Source organism: Larus michahellis, chromosome 1 (assembly GCF_964199755.1).
Source record: "Larus michahellis chromosome 1, bLarMic1.1, whole genome shotgun sequence".
Taxonomy (NCBI): domain Eukaryota; kingdom Metazoa; phylum Chordata; class Aves; order Charadriiformes; family Laridae; genus Larus; species Larus michahellis.
In genome coordinates, this window is record NC_133896.1 from 50126779 (window position 1) to 50147204 (window position 20426).

A 20426-nucleotide genomic window follows, 5' to 3' on the forward strand; every position below is an offset into this window, starting at 1 on the left:
GGTTGGAAAGGGTCTTTGAAGATCATCTAGTTCCAACATGAACATCATTTCATGTTGGAATCAGTTCAATCATGAACCGATTGCACTGTTTTCTGGTCTGCTGTATTAATAACAAATATTATACTCTGCAGTATTTAAAAATAAACCTGTAGCCTCCCTTTCTATTTTCATAACATCAGTAGAAGCTCAACTCTTCCGGTATCCTGATGGGTATCTCTGGAAGAACGGGTTGAAAATAGGAGCTCCTGTTTACTTCGAAAGGAATAGAGAATACTTTGCCACTTCAAGAACTGGGTCATTCATGAGCGAAACTTCATGCACTAATTCTCAGTGCAAAGTTGCTTCAGTGGCTCTCAGCAGTACATGCAAAATTAAACATTGCAAGACAAGGCTCTGGTCTGAGCAACTGTTTCCCTGGGAAGACGGAGGAAAGAACAGAAACAAAAAAGTGACACAGGCAGGGAAGAGTCTGCAGAATTGGGCTCTGATGGCTGTCCCTGGGACAGGTGGGGTGCAGCCTCCTGTCCTATCCTATCCCATCCCATTCCATCATGGCAGTACCTGCTACCCCACACAACTAAACTGCTTTCTTGTGACAGCAGCCATTTGCAGTCCAGCTTTCTCAGGTCCTAGAATAAGCAAATTTGAAGCAGAACACTGCTGTTTTGGCAGTCAGAGAAGTCTGCAGCCTGAGGAGCCGCTGCTGTTCTCTAAGACTAGAATAAGCCTGGTCTCACCCATTTAACCAAATCAGTCACTTGGTGAAGTACATGTGGCTTATTTTAAACATAAAGCCCAAGAAACAGGCTGTTTGATCAGTTCTGAAAGCCAACAAATGTAGAGCTCGGTGATCTTGCAAAGGGAGGGATGTCTGCAGAAGGAGACCTATTGCTGGACGTGCTCTGTGGCCAGGACCAAAGATGTCCTGCAGAAAGGAGGTTGGTGTAGCTTTCCCGGTTAGCCCCACAGGTTGTGAGCAAGATGCAGATCACAGAGAGCTTTATATTTGCACTGAAAAGCAACTAGAAGGCAAGGTGGTGTCTAACGCACTCCAGCGTGACACGTTCAGCCTCCATTGCGAAGCTGTATAAATTGCATTTCTGTACACAATCTATTTTGGTGATACTGGCACAAGGATTTACTTTGCTTACGTGCTGACTGGAAGTTCAGTCCTGCACAGGGAGCTGCAGGCAGTGTTTGTTAGTGGGCAGAACATCTCTTCGCATCTGGCGAGAAGAAAAATGGCACAATAATTCTGTTCCACATCCTTTGCTACATTTTGCTGATTTTGGACACATTTTGGAGTCACTGTACAAGAGATAAGCAGATGAGTTGTGGGGGGCTCTGAATTCCACAGTAATATTTGTCCTAGACGCTGACTGCTGCAAGACGGTCAAATATTTTTGCTGACTAGAGCAACATCAATTCTTGCACAATAACTGCCGCTGGGTACAGTAATGGAGAAAGATAATAAACATTTGCTAACTACATCGCACTTCCCACTTGAAAATGTTGAGCTTGACTCGTTTATACAGAGGTTACTTTTGTACTTATTCCTGCTGTAAAGCTACTTTAAGATAAAAGCTGTGCAAATGGAGGGTCAGCTGGCCTCTCAGTTTTGAACGTTATGTCCTTTTCTCAGTAGGAGTGGCAATGGGCCCTATGCCCATCCTCTGCCAGAGTTTCCAGAGACACCCCTGAGAGATCATTAAAATGCATCTTTCCTACCTTTCATAAGCCCATTTTTCATTTAAAATTCAGCAAAATGGTAATTTACCGTTAGCTGAGCATGTGGCTTATACTTCTCATTTTGATGAGCCTCTACCAGCAACTACCGAGCGGTAAATAAAGCCAATCGGTTGCACCGTTCCACATGGTCCAGGCTGCCCAGGGAAGTGGTGGAATTGTCATCCCTGGAGGTATTTAAAAGATGGGTAGACATGGTGTGCAGCGATATGGTTTAGTGATGGTTTTTGTCACTGTTAGCTTGACGGTTTGGACTCGATAATCTGAAAGGTCCCTGGACAGTTCTATGGTTGATTCTATGGTCCACCCTGACGCTGAGCAGGCGTTGGGTGGGCGTCCATCCCGCAGCGGCACAGCTGGAGAGGGCAGGGCTTTTCGCCTAGCCTGCTGAACTCGGGAGAAAGCCCACAGCCTTTGTTCTACCTCAGGCAAGACCATGAGATTCCCAAGTAGAGATGAGCTGACACCTCAACCTTCCCGCTCAGGGTGGCAGCGATCGACTGAGCTGCGGGGGTGCTGTGCAGCAGGACGGTTATGGAGTGTATTTTAACGGGTATAAGCCGGGTTTCCAAGTGTGCAGAGGGGGGCTGCCGCTGCCCGGCAGAGCCTGATTCCGCGCCCGCACCCCCGCGCCCACCAGCGGAGGGGCCCCGGGGCCCGCCCCCCGCTCAGCGTCCTGACCCCCGGCCCGCTGCCCGCGCCGCTGGCCGCAGGGAGCCTTCAGCCGGGCAGGGACCGAAGCAAAGCGGGGTGCGCTGGGGCCGCCCTGCCCCGGAGGGGACCCCGTGAGGGACGGGGCGCTGGGGGCGCCACCGGGGGAGGCGCGGAGGGCGCGGCTGACCCAGCCGGCGGCCAGGCGAGGTGGCCCGCCTGAGGCGAGGCGGCTCTCGACCCCGCTCCGCGTCCCGCCACGCCGCGGCGAAGGGGCCGCTCCCAGCCCCAGCCCCAGCGGCCAAGGTGGGCTCCTGCGCCGCCGCCGCCGCCGCCGCCCCCCGTCCGCGGCGAGGCGGGCCGGCGGGGCCGGGGGGCGGAGGGGGAGCGGCGGCGCACGGCGGAGAGGTGGCTCGGCAGCCCTCCCGGAGGAGCCCGGCCCACCTCTCTCGTACAGGCAACCCCCTCCTTCTCCTCCCTCCTCCTCCTCCTCCCCGCCCCGAAAGAGGAACTCGCCGCCCGGCCGCGGCGGAGGGAGAAGCGGCGGCGGCAGAGGCAGCGCGCCCGGCCCCTCCGCGCAGCATGGCGCAGCAGCGCCCGCCGCCCGCCGCCGCCGCCTGAGGCGCCCCGCGGCGCCGAGCCGAGCCCGCGCCCATGGCGGCGCCGCCGCCCGCCCTCAGCTGGGCGCTGCCCCTGCTGGCGGCGCTGGCGGGCGCCGGCGGCCCCCAGAGCTTCGAGCTGCCGGGGGCCCGCATCGACAACATCGAGGTGAGCGGCCGCGGCGTGCTGGTGGCGGGCGGCAGCTGCCTCTATGAGCTGTGGCCCGAGCTGCGGCTCCGACGCCGTGTGGTGCCGGCGACGGCGGAGCAGGGCTGCGGGGAGCCCCCCGGCGTGCGCAGCAACCTGCTGCTGCCCTATGAGGAGGCCGGCGGGGTGGGCGTCGTGCTGGCCGGCTGGACCGAGAAGGCCGGCACCTGCGAGGTGTGGGAGCAGCCGAGCTACCGGCAGCGCCTGAACCGCAGCGAGGTGGTCAGCTGCCTGCCCGACGGTTCCACCGCTGGCGTCATCTTCCAGCTGGCCGACACCTGGTACCTGGCTGTGGCGGCCACCTACTCGGCTCGCCCCTACAGGAACCGTCTGGACTGTGAGCCCTCCCAGTCGGATGAAGCGACTGTCATCACGGTGCGCAGCGTGGTTGACCTGGTGTCCAAGGAGGAGCTGGGCATCATCAAGCGCAAGAAGGAGCCTTTGCACTTCGTCGACGCTCTCCAGTGGGGGGATCACTTCTTCTTTCCCTACTACACGTTAAAGGCCAGGCAGGCCAACAACACGGAGCCACCCAGCATGGCTGTCCTGCACCAGCTGCGCCCCTCAGAGGGTGGCCTTTCTTTGAAAGGGCACGTGTATTTGGAGTGTGGTTGCAGGAACCTCATTGTTTCCTCCAGCCTTGTCAGCCAGGGCAAGTGGGGCTGGTGGGTGGGTGTTTTCCGCCGCAGCCGCGACCCCGAGGCCTTGAACGAAAAGGCCTGGAACGACACTGCCGTCTGCATCTTTGGGATGGAGGAGATGAAGGAGCAAGCCTGTGCATTCACGCACTTCAGCATAACCGGGAACAGCTGTGTAAGTCTAGGCATCGTTTTGCTAAGCTTTCATCCTGCACGCTGTTGTTGACACTGTTGTTGTTGTGGCTGGTGTCACTGTGCATGACTGGTGGGGTGTCCCTGACCTGATGGCACGTGAAGTTCACAGGGAACTTCAGAGCCGCGCCAGGCTTTGTGCATCAGCCCTGGCTCCATCAACCTTAAAGATTTCTAAAAAGCTGATCCTTTACCAGATGCTGGAGTGTCCTTCCCACCTACGTTTTGGGAAAGACATCTCTGAGGGCGTCCCGGGTCAGGCCTGAGTCTCAGGCTCCTCACTCACCCTTTTCTGACAAGGATTAGTCGTACTTCATTGTATTTTCTGTACAGCCTAGATAAAGCATCTCCTACCTTATTCTGTGCATTCACATCTCATGTCGTTGCAGCTACATCAGAAATTAAAAAAAGCCCATCAAATTGACTCCTGTGCACTGGGCTGTGTGCGTTATTATCCACATTGCTCACTAGTTATTTATGGTTGCTAGTTCGGTGGTAGGACTTTCCCAAGCCTCCCAGGATTGGCCTTTCTTGAGAGGGCTCACAGCCACCCTACCCCCGCCCCCCCCCAAAACTGTACACTCAGCAGACGGCAATAGGCGATATGTCTTTGTTGTTGCAGTGGTTACGTTTTCACAGGCAGTGGTATCCCATGGAGATCCCCTGGTCACCTACTTCTCTAACACTCTCTCTTCAGCTCCTTCCTCCTTTTGAGGGTGAGCTGTGCACATGGAGGACAGGGTGGGCAAAGCTACCAGCTTTGCTGTGGCCTCGGTAGCTAGTAAAGAAATGAACTAAAAACGAAATTCAAGAAGCTAAAAATGTAATTCAGGAGAAGAAGGTGCTTTTGTAAGGCCCTTCCGTGCTTTTAAGTCACACTTAGAAGTCTTTTCAGAGCTGTGGCAAAAGGAGCAATGCTGAAAAGTATCAGGGCCAACTGTAGGGGATCGAGCAAGCCATCATAAAGCAAGCCCTGGCCTCCTGCAGCTCCCCCACCATCCAGGGACTTTGCAGCTTAACCCCTGAATCCTTGCTGTGTTATGATGGGAGTTTGTTGGAAAATTCTTGAAAGAAGTGCAGTAGATTTACTGTCGTTCCTTGGCTTCCCAAATCCATCCTGTAGCAGAGTGCAGTGCTGAGATTCTTCCAAATGCAGACTACTGGAGGGATCGTGTGATTCAGTCTGCCCGTCTGCCTGCTGAGTTGAGAGACTATTGCCAGTGTTAGAGGATGTAGTTACAAATGAGAACCCCATATGTGGGTGAAACAACTGTGCTGAAGTAAATAGTGAAACTCTTGCCACAGAGCTGGAGCCAATCCTTTGATTTCCAGTGCCAGTTTATAGCTTACTGCGTGATTTCTGTGCTCTCGCAAGGCAAACTTGCTGAATGAATTTGAAGTCTATTTGCTAGTTGGATCTTTAATTTGTATTCCTTATTCCTAATTACTCCTGGGGTTTCTTTGCGAGGTGCCTTTTGAGCCTGCAAAGCAAAAGAAAAAAAAAAGGAAGCCTCTCCGGGCAGCAGATCCTTTATAAACACTTTCCAAAGCCCCACACTAGAAACTCCAGAAAAGTCTCATGGATTTCATAGGGTAACATAATGCAGGTAAGGTCAGGCGGGTATTTCTGTCTGACTGGTGTTCTTCTCAATCCCCCGTCCCCATTGCCTCCCATTACCTGAATATGAAAAATCAACAATCCATCCACTTGTTTAAGGATCGATCTGATTCACATCAGACTGCCGTGACTCCAAAGTTACTTTCATGTCCCAGCAGGCTTGTCCCTCCTGGAAATGTAGATTATATTTGGGTACAATGCTGAAGAATCCCAACTTCAAAAATTATTAGAAAGATTGTTTGCTTAACATTATGTCCCTAAGTATGGCGATGTTATTAATCGTGATATTTTGGCACAACAATAAATACAGTTTACCACCGACAGGAAAGTGGTATTTTAATATTTTGTGAGATAGCAGGACATCTGGGTGTTGTGTAGTAATATGACCTGTAACATTACATGTCTAATTATGCTCCCTTTTTAAGCTAATTATATGTGCTTATGATGTATAAACATAGAAATAAATGCATGTAGTTCAGCTTTAATATGTTTTTTATACTACAGAAGGTTAGGCTAGTCTATTGCAGAGTAGGTTTGGAGATGACAGGCCCATATGCTGCTGCTTCTGGGTTGTTTTAGTCCAGATCCTTCTACTGTCTCTCACCAAATCATGGGAATCCCTGCAAATATGGAACGTGCTCTTGGGCTCAGAAGCGTGTGCGGGCTTCAGAACTGGCAGGAAGATGGTGCGCAGCGTGTGGGAGAAGTGTGTGCTATAGCTAGCAGTGGCTCTGGCCAGAAAGGAGTGCCTGGTAGCACAGAGCCGTCACGGGTACGTTGCAGTACAATGTGTAGGAATGGCAGCAAGCAACAGTACTTAACATGTGCCTTAAAGCCCAGTCTTTTTAAGGCGGTGTTGGTACTGAGGAAATGAATGTGTTGCAGCATTGTGATTGCCGGGAGTGCAAGACTTGTACGGTGTTTGTGGTGGGTGGACCATGCTGAATGTCAGCCTGACTTTTGCACTGCAGATGCCATGTGTTGCAGGGTGCTGCGGGTCTTAGTCTTCTTTGCTGGGTATGGTTGAATTCTGGAGCTCTGGTGTGATGTGATGAGGTACACGGATCATGGCCATGGACTGTCAGTTTATGTAGGAACGGAAAATCAAATTTTTTCACTACAGGAATGCAATTTATAGTTAAGACTATACATTAGGGAGTAGTGTCAGTTTGTTTTCCTTTTGATCTTGTCATTCTTTAGATTTCTGTCATTATTCTGGTTACCTTTAGGCAAGACATACTCTTACCTGTCTGCACTCACACAGCTGCTTGTATATGCGCTGTGTTGGCACCGTGCTTCTCAATAGTACACTGCAAGAGGGACTTAGCCTGAGGTATTTGTGGTCCTGAATTCCCTGCTATACTACTGCTGCATGTTCTACTCTGAACTCATTCCTGTAAGGTACTGAGCTTTCTGGCCCTAACCCAGTAAAGCACTTAAGGGCATATTTAACATTGGGCATATAAGTAGTTCCATCATCGGCAAGGGAACTGCCCATGCATTTGAAGTTAGGCATGAACTTGAGTACTTCACTGGATTGGAACCAAATTGCTCCGCATCCTGTAGGATCTCATTGTAGGCGTGTAATCTCTTTAGCCTTGCATTGCTACTTAGGCCAAAGTTGACGTTTGCATTATGTTTTAATGATGGATTTGAGTCTGTCATTCAAAATTAGTAATTTTTAAGATCCTTGCTTACCAACTTTATCAAAAATTAAGTGACTGCTGCAAATTCTGGGGAATTCCTTTTTATGAGAACTAGCTAATTCTGGTTTTGTTTTGTGCGGTAGTGTGCACAAAGCATTTTGTCCTAGTTGTATGTGTTTATTCTGGACATGTATGATATTGGATTCCCAGAAACATGATCTCTAACTAGCAAGAGGCAAGTAGTGTCTTGGATGAAACTACTCTGAAAACATTTTGCAGTTTTACATTCAGATTGTTTTATTCTGATCCATGTGTCTCTTAGTTTGGATTATATCTGCGTATACACGCTGTCGAGGTGTATGCGTTAATGGACTCGCTAGCATAACCTGTGTGTACGAAAGCACATCTTCTTCACAATTTCTGTAGTTAATATCTGTGAGTTTGCCAAATCTCATTCTCCTTTTCTTTTCAGAAACCTGACTGAACACTAACAAACATTTTTGGTGGATCACAATTAGGAAATCGAAGCTCTGTAGCCAGTACATAGGAGGAATGTTGGAATTTGTCACAAACTTGTTCCAGTAGCTAGTGAGCTTTAAGAAGGCCTTTCCTTCTGTTGTTCCGTGGCTGAACAGGAGCTACTAGAGTCTCAGATCTCTCCCGGAGATCCCAGGATCTTGTGGGTCACAGCCACGCAGAGAGTTGAAGAACCGCCCAAATTAGAAAACATCAACAGAAGAGAGTTGTAGGATGTTACCTAACCACAATGACAGATCTGAAAATGAGATTTGCCATTAAAAAATGTTGCATGGGAAGAAAAGGATTCTACAGTTTTTCATCGAGAAAATCCAAAAATATGTTAGGCGTATATCTGTAAGACAGAGAGAAGTTGATGTAGTTTATACTGAGGTATTTATTTTATGATGTGCAAAGGCTAAGTAGCTGTGATAGCTACTGAATGCTAAGCTATCTTGCTTGGATTTTCATCTGGTATTTAATGCAAGTAAAGATATGTAACAGTCTGTTCTTTGAATTTTTGCATTTTTCAGTGGGTGATAAATATGTGGGTTGGTATATGCCCCTTAATTTATCCAGCATAATTTGGAATCCTAAGACAAATCCTAGCTGGTATAAGCGCTACTGAAATTAGATTTTTGAAGTCAACAGAGTCACATCAGTTTAATCATGGCCATTAATTTGCAGGAATGACATTTGAATTTGTGTGGTAACTAATTCCAAAATGATTCATGGCCTTTTATTTAAGGAAAGAATTACAGACTTCTAAATATCATTTGGTATCAAAATTGATCCTGTAATTAATTTTCTGGTAGTAAAGTCATTTTCTGTGTATTACCAGACTGCTAGTATTTCATGTGATGTTTGACAGGTTTCTAGAGTTAACATTTCTAGAGTGGATATTTCTGTCTGGTTACAATGAATTTTCAGTTCATCCCTGTTTAGTGTGGGAAGTAAGCCATAGAGGACTCGTAAACTCTCACATTGTCAATAAGAAGGAGAGTTGCTTTTACTCATCTGGCTTCACTGGGTGTTCTTAGCGGAAACGTTTGGGAGCTTGGGGGCTCTTGAACAGAGGATTCACTTCCCTGGAATCACAGAATCATTCTACATTTCTACAGGCCGGTTAGTCTCACCTCTGTCCCTGGGAAGGTAATGGAGCGACTCATTCTGGATGTCGTCTCCAAACACATAGAGGAACAGGAAGTGATTGGAAGTGGTCAGCATGGATTTACCAAGGACAAATCATGCCTGACCAATCTGATAGCTTTCTATGATGTTATAACGGGTTGGCTGGATGAGGGGAGAGCCGTAGATGTCATCTACCTTGACCTTAGCAAGGCTTTTGACACTGTCTCCCATAACATCCTCATTAGGAAGCTGAGGAAGTATGGGCTAGACGAGGTGACAGTGAGGTGGATCGAGAGCTGGCTGAGTGACAGAACTCAGAGGGTTGTGATCAGCGGCACAGAGTCCAGTTGGAGGCCTGTAACGAGTGGTGTCCCTCAGGGGTCAATACTTGGACCAATTTTGTTCAATATATTCATTAATGACCTAGATGAGGGGACAGAGTGTATCCTCAGCAAGTTTGCTGATGATAACAAGCTGGGAGGGGTGGCCGACACTCCAGAGGGCCGTGCTGCCATCCAGCGTGACCTGGACAGGCTGGAGAGCTGGGCAGAGAAGAACCTAATGAGGTTCAACAAAAGCAAGTGTAGGGTCCTGCACCTGGGAAGGAAGAATGCCAAACACCAGTATATGTTAGGGGCGGACATGCTGGGAAGCAGCTCTGAGGAGAAGGACCTGGGGGTCCTGGTAGACAGCAAATTATCCATGAGCCAGCAGTGTGCCCTTGTCGCCAAAAAGGCCAATGGCATCCTGGGCTGCATAGGGAAGAGTGTGGCCAGTAGGTCGAGGGAGGTCATTCTTCCCCTCTACTCTGCACTGGTGAGGCCACAACTGGAGTACTGTGTCCAGTTTTGGGCTCCCCAGTTCAAGAGGGACAGGGAACTACTGGAGCGAGTCCAGCGTAGGGCAACCAAGATGATTATGGGACTGGAGCACCTCCCTTATGAGGAAAGGCTGAGAGAGCTGGGACTCTTTAGCCTGGAGAAGAGAAGGTTGAGGGGGGACCTGATTAATGTTTACAAGTATCTAAAGGGTGGGTTTAAGGAGGATGGAGCCAGGCTCTTTTCAATGGTTCCCAGTGACAGGACAAGGGGCAATGGGCACAAGCTAGAACATAGGAAGTTCCGTTCAAATACAGGGAAAAACTTCTTTACAGTGAGGGTGACAGAGCACTGGAACAGGCTGCCCAGGGAGGTTGCGGAGTCCCCTTCTCGAGATTTTCAAGACCCGCCTGGATGCAGTCCTGAGGGATGTGCTTTAGGCAATCCTGCTCTAGCAGGGGAGTTGGACTAGATGATCTCTAGAGGTCCCCTCCAACTCTGAAGATTCCGTGATTCAGGTTGGAAGGAACCTCAGAGGAGGTCTCCAGTCCAGCCCCCTGCTCACAGCAGGGTCAGCTCTGAGATTAAACAAGGTTGCTCTGGGCTCTGTCCTGTCAGGTCTTGAAACCTCCAGGGATGCAGACTGCACAATATCTCTGGACAACTGGTTCTGCTTAATTGTCCTCATAGTGATGTTTTTTTTAAATCTCCTATCCACTAGAAACCTCCCCTGTTTCAGTTTGTGTCATTGTCTCTTGTTGTCCTGCATACACCTCAGTCAAGAGCCTGGCTCTGTTTCTCTGGTCCCTCTGAAATTATCTCGTCTGTAGGCTGACCCAGCCCAGTTCCCTCAGCCTCTCCTCATAGGGCAGGTGCTCCAGGCTCTTATCATCGCAGTGGCCCGCTGCTGAACTCATTCCCATTTATCAAGATCAGTGCTGTACTGAGGGTCTCATCATTTCATCACAGAAGGCAATCAGGTTGGTCAGGCATGATTTATCCTTGATGAATCCATGATGGCTCTTCCCAGTCACTTTCTTCTTCTTGTGCCTAGAAATGCACTAGAAATGGCTTCCAAGAGGATTTGCTCCATGATTATCCCAGGGAAAAAGTGAGACTGACCAATGTGTAGTTCCTCAGGTCATCCTTCTTGACTTTTTTTGAAGATGGGAGCAGAATTTGCCTTTATTCAGTTGTTGGAGACTTCTCCTGATCTCCCCAACTTTTGAAATATGAAAGAATGGCCTCGCAGTGTCATCAGACAGTCTCTCAGCACCTTCCTACGGATTCCATCTGGTTCCCCCGGGACTCCTGTAAGCTGAGATTTCTTAAGAGATCCCTGGCTTAATCCTCTTCCAGTACTGGTAGTTTCTCTCCTCCTTGTACTCTGTAGGTACAAAGGATGACAAGACCTTGCTGGTTAAGTCAGAGCCTTATCTGCATCCACTGGCAGTAAATCACCTGACCTATTCAGCACCTGACCCACATTTTCATTGTTTATTCCTTTATTGCTCATGTGGTAGTAGAAGCTTTTCTTGTGGCTAGTTTCAACAGCAGGTGAGCTTAGGCTTTCCTAACACTGTCCCTACATGTCCAGGCAGTTTCTCCTTAGTTGCTTGTTCCTGCTTCCACCTCCTCTGTACTGTTTTTCTGCATTGTCGTTCAGTCATGACTTCCCTGCTTAGCTAGGGGCCATCTTCTGATGTGTCTGCTTGTTTTCCTGAGTTTTGTGCTTGGAGGAGGATGTCCTGAAAGCCCTACTAGCTTTCCCGAGCTCCATTTCCCTTCAGACCTCTTGAGGGATCCAACTAACCAGTTCCCTGAACAAGCTGAAGCCTAGTCTCTGGCTTTGTACTCTGCCGTTCTTTCCTTACTTGCCCCCAGAATCCTGAGCTCAGTTATTTTATAACTACTACAGTGAAGGCTGCCATTGATTGTCACATCCCCAGTCAGTTCTCACTTGTTTGTGAGAAGCAAATCCAGAAGAGCATCACTTTCACTGTCCCCATAGGATTAACAAAGCCTGGCTTTCCATCTCCTTCACTTTGCCTCCAGTCCCGATCTGCACTAGGCAATGCCTTTGGTGTCCATGTGGGTGTGCAACAATGGGTAGTGGTCCAAGGGATGGAAAATCATTCGCAGTCTCTCTGTCATGTAATGGATAGGGGCCCCTAAAAAAAAAAAAAGAAAACCGTTGTACTGTTGTAACAGCATGATGGTTTAGCAGTTGTGTGCCTTCATCCTTCACAGGAGGGAATCTCCCAACCACGGTCACCCACCACTTCCTCTTGCTTTCTGCCAATACTCTGTTCAAGCTCAGTTGGCTTCAAAGCCTTCCTTAGTGGAGCTTGTTCTCCCTTATTGGTTATTAGGACACTTTATCAATTCTGTAAACTCAGACCTGAGGGCAGAGAAGGAGTGTCTCTGCTACTGCAAGAAGTCCCAAATTTCTAGCCTCCCCCATCTCAGGAGTCTCTATAAACCTCTTGCTCAAACATAGCCTGTATCTGTCCCTCCTGCCTTGCCTCTGCAAGGTCTCTGTGAAGACCCTCTCATTTCCTGCTCATCCTCCTTCGATTTTTTACAGTCTGCTTACCTGGTGTGGTTTGTCCTCCTAGCATTGCTATGCAGTACACAAATTAAAAAACCTAATGTAAATAACATTTTGGAACAGTTCATCTCCTCATTCCTCAGCCCTAATAAAGTCTCGCTGCATGCAGCAATATTTAAGTTTATTACCCTGTGATATAATAAAAATTGATGCAGGAGGTTGAAGGGTGGTGAAATTAAGAAAGAAGAATGAGGATCCAGTAGTTTTTTCCCTCCAGGTAAAACATCTATGTATTGTTCCAGTGTTGACTATTGCTATACACTGCTCACAAGTCTTGTGTTCTTTTGTATAGCTGCATCTGTTCATTCACTCTGATGCTCAAACCCTTTATTTAAACTTTTTGGCCAGCTGCAATATGTTGAGTGCTGCGTGAGCTAAAAATGCTGCCCTTCCCCCTGAGGCATGCAATGTAAAATAATCAGGGGGAAATCAAGACAGAAAGTAGAAGTGTGAATATGGTTGTTGCAGCTGGAATCGTGTGGAGATAAATCTGAAAATGAGATGCAAAATAGAAAATGAGTATAAATACCTTTCATCCCAATAACCAAACAGCATAGGGAGGTGAACTTAAAAGCAAAACGTAAGTTAATTCAGGACATCTCTAGGCTTATCTGTGCACGTGAAGATTTTAGGGGACTATAGAATAGAACAGAGGGTAGAACTGAAGAATTAAAAAAAGAACAGCCTTCTAGAGCAATATTGTCTTTTCTTTTGCTTTTCTTGTTTTTGTATGGGACTGAAAATGTTACAGGATAGACAGATGATCGTGGAGATGAGTGACTCTTGAAGTATAAAGGAAGTTTAGACTGTAAATGCATTTTAAGGATGGATTTAGCTGTGAAAGAAAAAGCTTGGGAAGGCCCTACAGTGCTGTAACCCATTAGTCACAGTGGAAGAGGTAAAAGGGCTTGTTAAAAAAATAAATGCACATGGAAAGGGGATGACAGAAGGGTGAAAGCAGCAGCTGCACCCTGGAGGGAATGGGCAAGCTGGAGAAATACATTGCAAAAGAGAGAAGGCAATTTTTGTTGTGACTGCCCACCGTCTAATTTCTCCCTCTTCTTATCTGTATTAGCTCAGTGTCGCATTGACCCTCCCTCTAGCAAGCAGAGTGAGGGGAGGAGGCTTCCACACTTGTCAGTATTGGTTCTTCAGTCAGATGAGGAGGATGCACTGATATGACACTAGTTATTTTACTAGTATGTGGGTCAAAATAAAATCTGGCAGCAAAGCTTTCTGGAGACTGGGTCAGTCCTCCCCTCTTCTTTGGTTTTATTGTACAGAGTCTGCGAGGTGGTTTGTTTTCCTTACACTACTATATGGTGTACTGCAGAAAAATGAAAAAAGAAAAAAAATCCTAATTCTGGTGGAAATCAAAGCCTGGAAGCTTCACCTCCTCACTCCTTAGCTTGGGTGAAGGCTCATTGTGTGCACCAGTGCTGGAGTTTTGTTACCCTCTGATCTAATAAAAAAGTGAGTTAACTTTTTCCACCTTAAAATGCTTGTAATCACTTTTTCCTTGCCCATATCTAAAGCAGACCTCTGTGGTACTGGAGTTGCATGCCTAAGTGGGTTTTACTGAAGTCCTGTGCCAGTGCATGACAGTTCCTGTGTCTTCTTCCTCCTGCAAGAAAAAAAAATTATCTTTAAATATGAAAGTTAATGAAGTCTTCTTTTACACCAAGTGGCTGTTCTTGCAAGCTAATTAAAATAATTCAGATGACTGAAAAAGATTTTAATTGACTTAGGATTGCAGTTTAGAAAAAAATTATTTCTATATGGAAAGATTTTTTGGGGTTAAGCCAGCATCCTAGCATGCAAGTGAGTTGAATTCGGCTGTTACTGTGTTAGGGTTTGCTTCATAACTTTGAGAAATGCCTTCACCTTGCTGCAAAAGGTCAGTTTTGATGGTCTGTTCTCACACTTTGTCTTGGGCATCAAAGAGAAATAGGTGCTTGCACTCAGAGGGTTACTGTACGTTTAGGAATCCGTCCTTGAGGCTGAGATTCTGGGCTTTGTAAGCTGACCTACTGGGCTTGTTCCCAAGGACCTGGTCCTACTTGAGCTCTTTCCCCCAACCCTCCATATCTGCCGCTCCTTTGTGCCAGCACTGGTGTCCGTGCAGCCACATGTTCATGTGATGAGGAGAATGACTTAAATGAAAATTTAGGTCGGTAGATGGATTTACAGACCATTTTCTAGACACACCATTTCCTTAACTAGGCTCACTGGAAAGCATTATACTAATAGAGGGGAAGGGGAGGTCAAGCTTGGCTGTGGTTGGACCTATTTGGAGAGCAGGTGGGATTACGCTTTCGGAATATCTGCCACGGAGATTGACTTAAAGCAATTACAGGACTGCAAAACTGAGATACTGCTTGCTAGGGAGATATCTGGGCTGGTAGGGAGTTTGGGGCAGAGACCATCTCTCACCTGGTCAATGACCTTATTCTCATACATCAAGGCTTCCTTTCAGCACTACAGTCAGGGTTATTTGTTTTGGTTTTCTCTTCCACAAGATACAGGGATTTCCTGCATGATGTTTTCGTTCATGAGCTGCTTACATGTGTTTGTCACTTAACTTCCTCCGGCTTGGACAGAGAATTGTAGGTAACATGTTGATTTTAAAGTTCACACAGGTACATTTGTGTTCTTCCTGACATGAACTTTATGCTGCTTTATCTCATTTTTGTATTTATGTAATACGCAAGTCTCAACTTCCTTAAGTGTAAAGCAGGAAACCAGAAAGGGGAGGATGAAGCTCTGCATTTTCTGACACACATACGCACACAAAAAATTCTGTTTGTTTGAAGTGCCTCCTTTCTCTAGAATATTTACATGCCTCTAAAAGTGGTTGCTGACTGTATTTTGTAGTCTTCATGATAGTTGCAGTCAGGTGATGGCAAAGCACGCCTTCATTGAGAAGAACTGGCAATTCAGAATAAGCCCAGGGCGTTATGTCCCAAAAAAGAGAAATTCTGTTGCAAAGTAACTTGCTGCTGTTAGGCCAAGTCTGTGTCTCACTGTGGGCAGTGATTTAGCCGCAGTTGATGTAATCTTTGTTACAGGTGTGACTACTTGCCGTGTATAAAAAATAAGTAGTTTCATGATCCATGTACCATTTACAAGGGTATGTTGCTCTGAAATCGTGTAAGAATTAAAATAGTACCGAAAGTGTTGTCTAAAGTTCAGCTCTCTGAGAATCTTTCCAGGGATTCTTCTTTTTCTTAACCTTTTGCATTATGGGTGAATGATTTCGTAATAGCTTTCTCTTATATCTGATTTTCAGGACGCACGATCAATCAAGAAATTACCTACCTTGATTCACTCTGGATTAGTGGCTGTTTATGGCACAGTTGTTTTGAATCAGATAGTTTTGTTTTTGGGAACAGATGATGGACAGTTACTGAAGGTAAGCTGAGTGTGGCAGTTCTTCCTTCCTCCATCAGCTGCTGCTGTGTTCAAGTGGGTAAACGTTTTCTGGTTTAGGCACTGTATCATAAACAGATATAATCCCCTGAATCTCTATTTCTTTTTTGTTTGTTTGTGAAGTAACTGCAGTATTATTACTTGGAGAGCAAGATAACTTTCAAAAGCAATTATGTACCCCGCTTAAAATTCATGGAAACATTTCATTAAACTGCCAATGTCCACAGTATCAATTTATGGGGTGTGGAGTTCTCAGTTACTCTGTCTTTTGTTTCCTTCCTTGCTTTGATTTTCCAGGAGAAATGTTAAATATTGTTAGATTTTGGAAGCATATTTATTTGTTTGTTAGCCTATTTGTGTGATGTGAATAGCTGTCCGTTAGAGAGAAAAGCCAAGATTCATTTTGCCTTAGCTTCTGAATAGTTGACCTACACTAGCTTAAATCGATCACCTGGAAGTGAAAGTCATCTTATCTCCTTCTCAGACTTTTCAACCATCCAGTCAAATGTCTTTTATACTTTAATTTTTTTTGGGTTTTGCAAGAATGTGCATTTCCTGTCTACACTGCGAAGGGTGACTCTCATTTTTTGTTTTTATTAAGCAGGCAGTTGGAGAGGAATATAGTAGAGAGCTTGAAAAGCTTTTGCCCATTTGATTTCACTATGTTTTTCATAATGAAAAATGAAATTAAAGTCTTCCGCGTCTCCTTAACACGGTGGAGACCATGAACGTATATCCTTTGTTTTGTCATGTTTATGGAAATCCTCATTTATTTCAATGTTGGTGTGCTTATTAAATTGCAGAATAAAGTTTCTGTGGTCTCTGGTTTTCTTGAATTCTGTGAGAAGGGTGGTGGAAAACTGTAGAGTTGGGCAAGGTAAGAAAAAGAAATACCATCTCAGACGTATACTCACAGAAGCCACAAAGAAACTTCTGTCCTGAAGACTGTTGTCAGTCAGTTGCGTAGGTTCATTTTTACGCTATGGGTGACTGGATGTTAATTTGTCTCCTGAATGCTAATACTTTCTTCTTCAATCACAGGAGTACTTAACACGTTATGACTTTGGGATACAGGTGTCTCTTCCACATTCAGTTTCTGCGTCAATCACGAATATACTTGGTGGGAGGAATGTTACATACTCTAAACTAGTGCCAGATTCAGTGCAAAATGTGTCTGTCATGGATTTTGTTGAAATTCTGTTCTAGTGGTCTTTTCTTCCGTCTTTCTGCAGTGAGAGAGCCAGTGCAGTAGGTGAATTGAACAAGTAAATGAGCTCAGAAGCTCTGATGTAGCTGAAATCAGGCTTTTGTTTAAAATGCTGACTGGTCAATAAAAGGACTTGTGAATAACTTAATTCTGTGTGTTTTAGGCTATTCTTAATGAGAATATGGAATCTAATTGCCCAGAGGTTTTGTATGAAATTAAGGAAGAGACGTCCATTTTCCACAAACTTCGACTTGATCCAGTAGATAACAACTACATCTATCTCTCCTCTGACAATAAGGTAAGCACAATATTAAATAAAATAATAAATTCAAGTAAACTACTGCTTTAAGGATTTCTGCTACTTTATAAGTGAAGCATCAGTTTGGGTCAGAGTTAGACCTTAAATGTCCAAACAGCAGTTATCAACTTTACATCTAATACCTGGTTATGTTGTCTAAGTTTGGGCTGCACTTCTGCAAAGCTCCAAAGAGCCTCCACTGTCATGGTGCTGCCCATTGTTGCTACAACTGCTGCCCACTGTTGCTACACCCTTAATCCCATGCTTATTTTATGTCATTCGGTCGAGAGAGTCTTTGTTCTTCTTTTTCCTGGAGGCATTGTGCAGAATCAAGCTTGGAGTTAGCAAACAAAACTTGCAGACTCTTTGGAGACGGAGTTCTGAATTAGCAATCCAGGTATTGGTAGGCCAGGATCTGCTAGTCAGTTATGGAGTTTCTAATGGGGAGAAATCTCTTAATTTGAGAGATGGCTTTGAAGTCTCAGTTCTGCTGAAATCAGTGGTAAAAGTCTCATCGTCTTCAGTTAGGCACAGCAAAACAAAACACAATCAGAAGTGATTAATGTGTATGCATAGTGAGGCCAAGGAGTTCAGCAATCACTGGGAGCTACTGCATGCGAGCGAACGCTGCATCTCAAACAGAGAGCGGCTCCCAGGAGCCAATGCAGTAGTTGCAGCACATCCTGCAGCGGCTGCTGAGCATCAGCTCAGCAAATTCCTTTGTCTTGCCAGCAGCAGGGAACATGGCAGTGAAAACATGAAGGCTGGCTGTCCATCTTACCTGGACAGGATTTCACCCAGCACTTGATTACCTTCATTTACAATAAAATCACTTTTCCAGCCGCCAACACAGCATTTTAGCCTGCCGTCTGAGAGAGAGTGGGTAAGTTGTTAGAAGAACTCCCAACTGATATAAACCATCTATCATAAATCCAGAAGAATCCATAAATTTCAGTCAAAGGTATACGTAGATATTCGAAGTAAAAGCATGAATTTTCTTTAGCTTTGATAAAAGAGCAAGTTGTTATAGAGGAAAAACAGCTTTTAGGAATAAATGCCTCTCTCTGATCATCTCTTGGAGCTTAAATAAGGTTTCTACGCTGTCTTTTTTAGCTTGCTAGTAGTCTATGATGTTGGCTGATTTCTGAACTGATTATCTCACACACCGTCAGGTAAATGGTATTTTACAAGTTACGGCTGTAAAAAACAGTAAATATAGTTCTGCAGAAAGCCATGTATCCTGGTTTCTGTTCACAAAATATAGGAACTTTCAGTTCTTTCTAATTTGTAAAAAAAAATGTTTGAATCAGGAATATTTTTTTTACTAACATTATTAATTAATATTTTTAATAATAATAATAATGATAATATTTGTATTTGTATTCAGTATTTGTAATCAGCTTTCTCTTTTTCTTTTTCTTTTCCTTTTCTGAAAATGGCTGGCTAGGATATTCAAGCTGAATGTACAAGTATAGCTACATACAATATAGACACAATTACCTACATTGACTTACTGAAATGGCATTTTCATGCATGCTAAGTAGTTGCATGTGTTTGTTCTAGTGTGCACATGCAGTTAGCTGACATGGTGATGCAAACACAGATGCATTTTGGTTCGCGCATGCATTTTTGGATGAACCTCCATCAGTCATTTAAAAATCTCAGTTCTGATGAGAAGAAAATGATGTTCTGCTAAGCAGAACATTATTTTTAAAATATACCTCCTTTCTATTGTTATCTATAATTTACTTTGCTAATTAGGCTTTCCTGCATTATTCTGTCCATGCTGGCCTTGTCATTGTCAGAGGAGTTTCATCATCTGATGGCAAAATACAGCGTGTGTAAATTAGGCTGCATATTTCTATCCAAAGGTCTTCTGGCAGAGGGGTGTCCATAACGAAACTTTCCTGAAGGGATCGTGCGTGGTTGCTGTCAGATTTTTAATGGTAACCCTCAATTTCCCTCTTTATGGAGACTATTTTAATTCAGTGTGGTTTTGCATTCTTTGGTTTTAGGTGAGAAGAATACCAGTTGCAAATTGTGACAGATATGTTTCCGAGCAAGAATGCTTATCTGCAAAGGATCCCCACTGTGGGTGGTGTTCTTTCTATCAAAGGTATTTTTTGGTATTTTAGATTTTCTTATAAAAACAGTGCATTATTAGTTGGTGTTCATTTTGACTGGGTTGGGGCTATTCAGTATCAAGATTGTATTGACTGAATTTTTATGGAATCAGTCATAGCCATAAATGTGAGACACTTTATTGTCATGTGAAAGGGAGCTCTGCACCTTTTAAAGACCATGTTAACCCGCAGATTTTCGAGATCTACCCATAAAATAGAAGTTGGGCTGAAAAGAAGAAATTATTTTCATTTTAGAACAGATGTTTTTCCCTTCCAAATTGATTGAGAGATAAAATTGTATACTTGTGCTTGAAGCATCTTAATAGCTAGGAGCATCTTGCATATGAGAACAGGGAAAGAGTGCTCAGTTGTCTTCCGTATTCATAGTTCCTTGCTTTGGAACCACCGCCTTTGGTTTGGGCCAGAGACTTTCTTTCTAAACACTTCATCCTCACATTTGAGTCCTTAGTTTTGCTGCTTTCTTTGAAGCAGGTTTGAAAGATGCTGTACATCTTTGGCCTGGACTGGGGAAATTCCTGAGTCATCAAGCCTAGTCGTGGCAATTGCAAGCAACTGCATCGTGTAAACCTATTCATAAACTAAACAAGGACCATCCTAAATTTAGACAAGTGTTTTGTCCTCCCTGCCCTGGTAGTGTGACTATCTGAGAGTCTCATTGTTCTGCTGGTTAAAATCTGTCCGCTTATTTTCATCACGTGTCTGTTCATGGACAGGTTATACTCATTTGTTCTGGTACTTATATCACCTTGGCTTAAATAGGTTTTCCCCCTCCCTCACACTTATCTTCTCAGTGTTTTTGTGGAAACGGTCTCTTTTTTCACTTTCATTTTGGTGTGCCTGAAACAGCTAGCTTCACTAAGATCCTCTCACATAAGACACTCCTTTCTTAACTCCACTCCAGTAGCCCTTCTGTGAAGTTTATGCATCCTTTTAAAATAAGGATGGCCAGGACTGTCACAGTATTCCAGGAGCGA

The 20426-nt window shown here is 45.2% G+C and overlaps 1 protein-coding gene across 1 annotated transcript in view; it reads left to right on the plus strand.

The window, feature by feature from the left end:
- The first annotated feature begins 2904 nt into the window (after positions 1–2904).
- PLXNC1 (plexin C1) overlaps positions 2905–20426 on the plus strand; it is a 71837-nt gene continuing 54315 nt past the window's right edge. Inside the window, exons 1-4 of the mRNA XM_074575052.1 lie at positions 2905–4017; positions 15664–15786; positions 17174–17308; positions 19324–19424. Of these exons, the coding sequence (XP_074431153.1) occupies positions 3052–4017; positions 15664–15786; positions 17174–17308; positions 19324–19424 (1325 nt within the window). The 5' untranslated portion in view covers positions 2905–3051. The remainder of the gene's footprint in view (positions 4018–15663; positions 15787–17173; positions 17309–19323; positions 19425–20426) is intronic.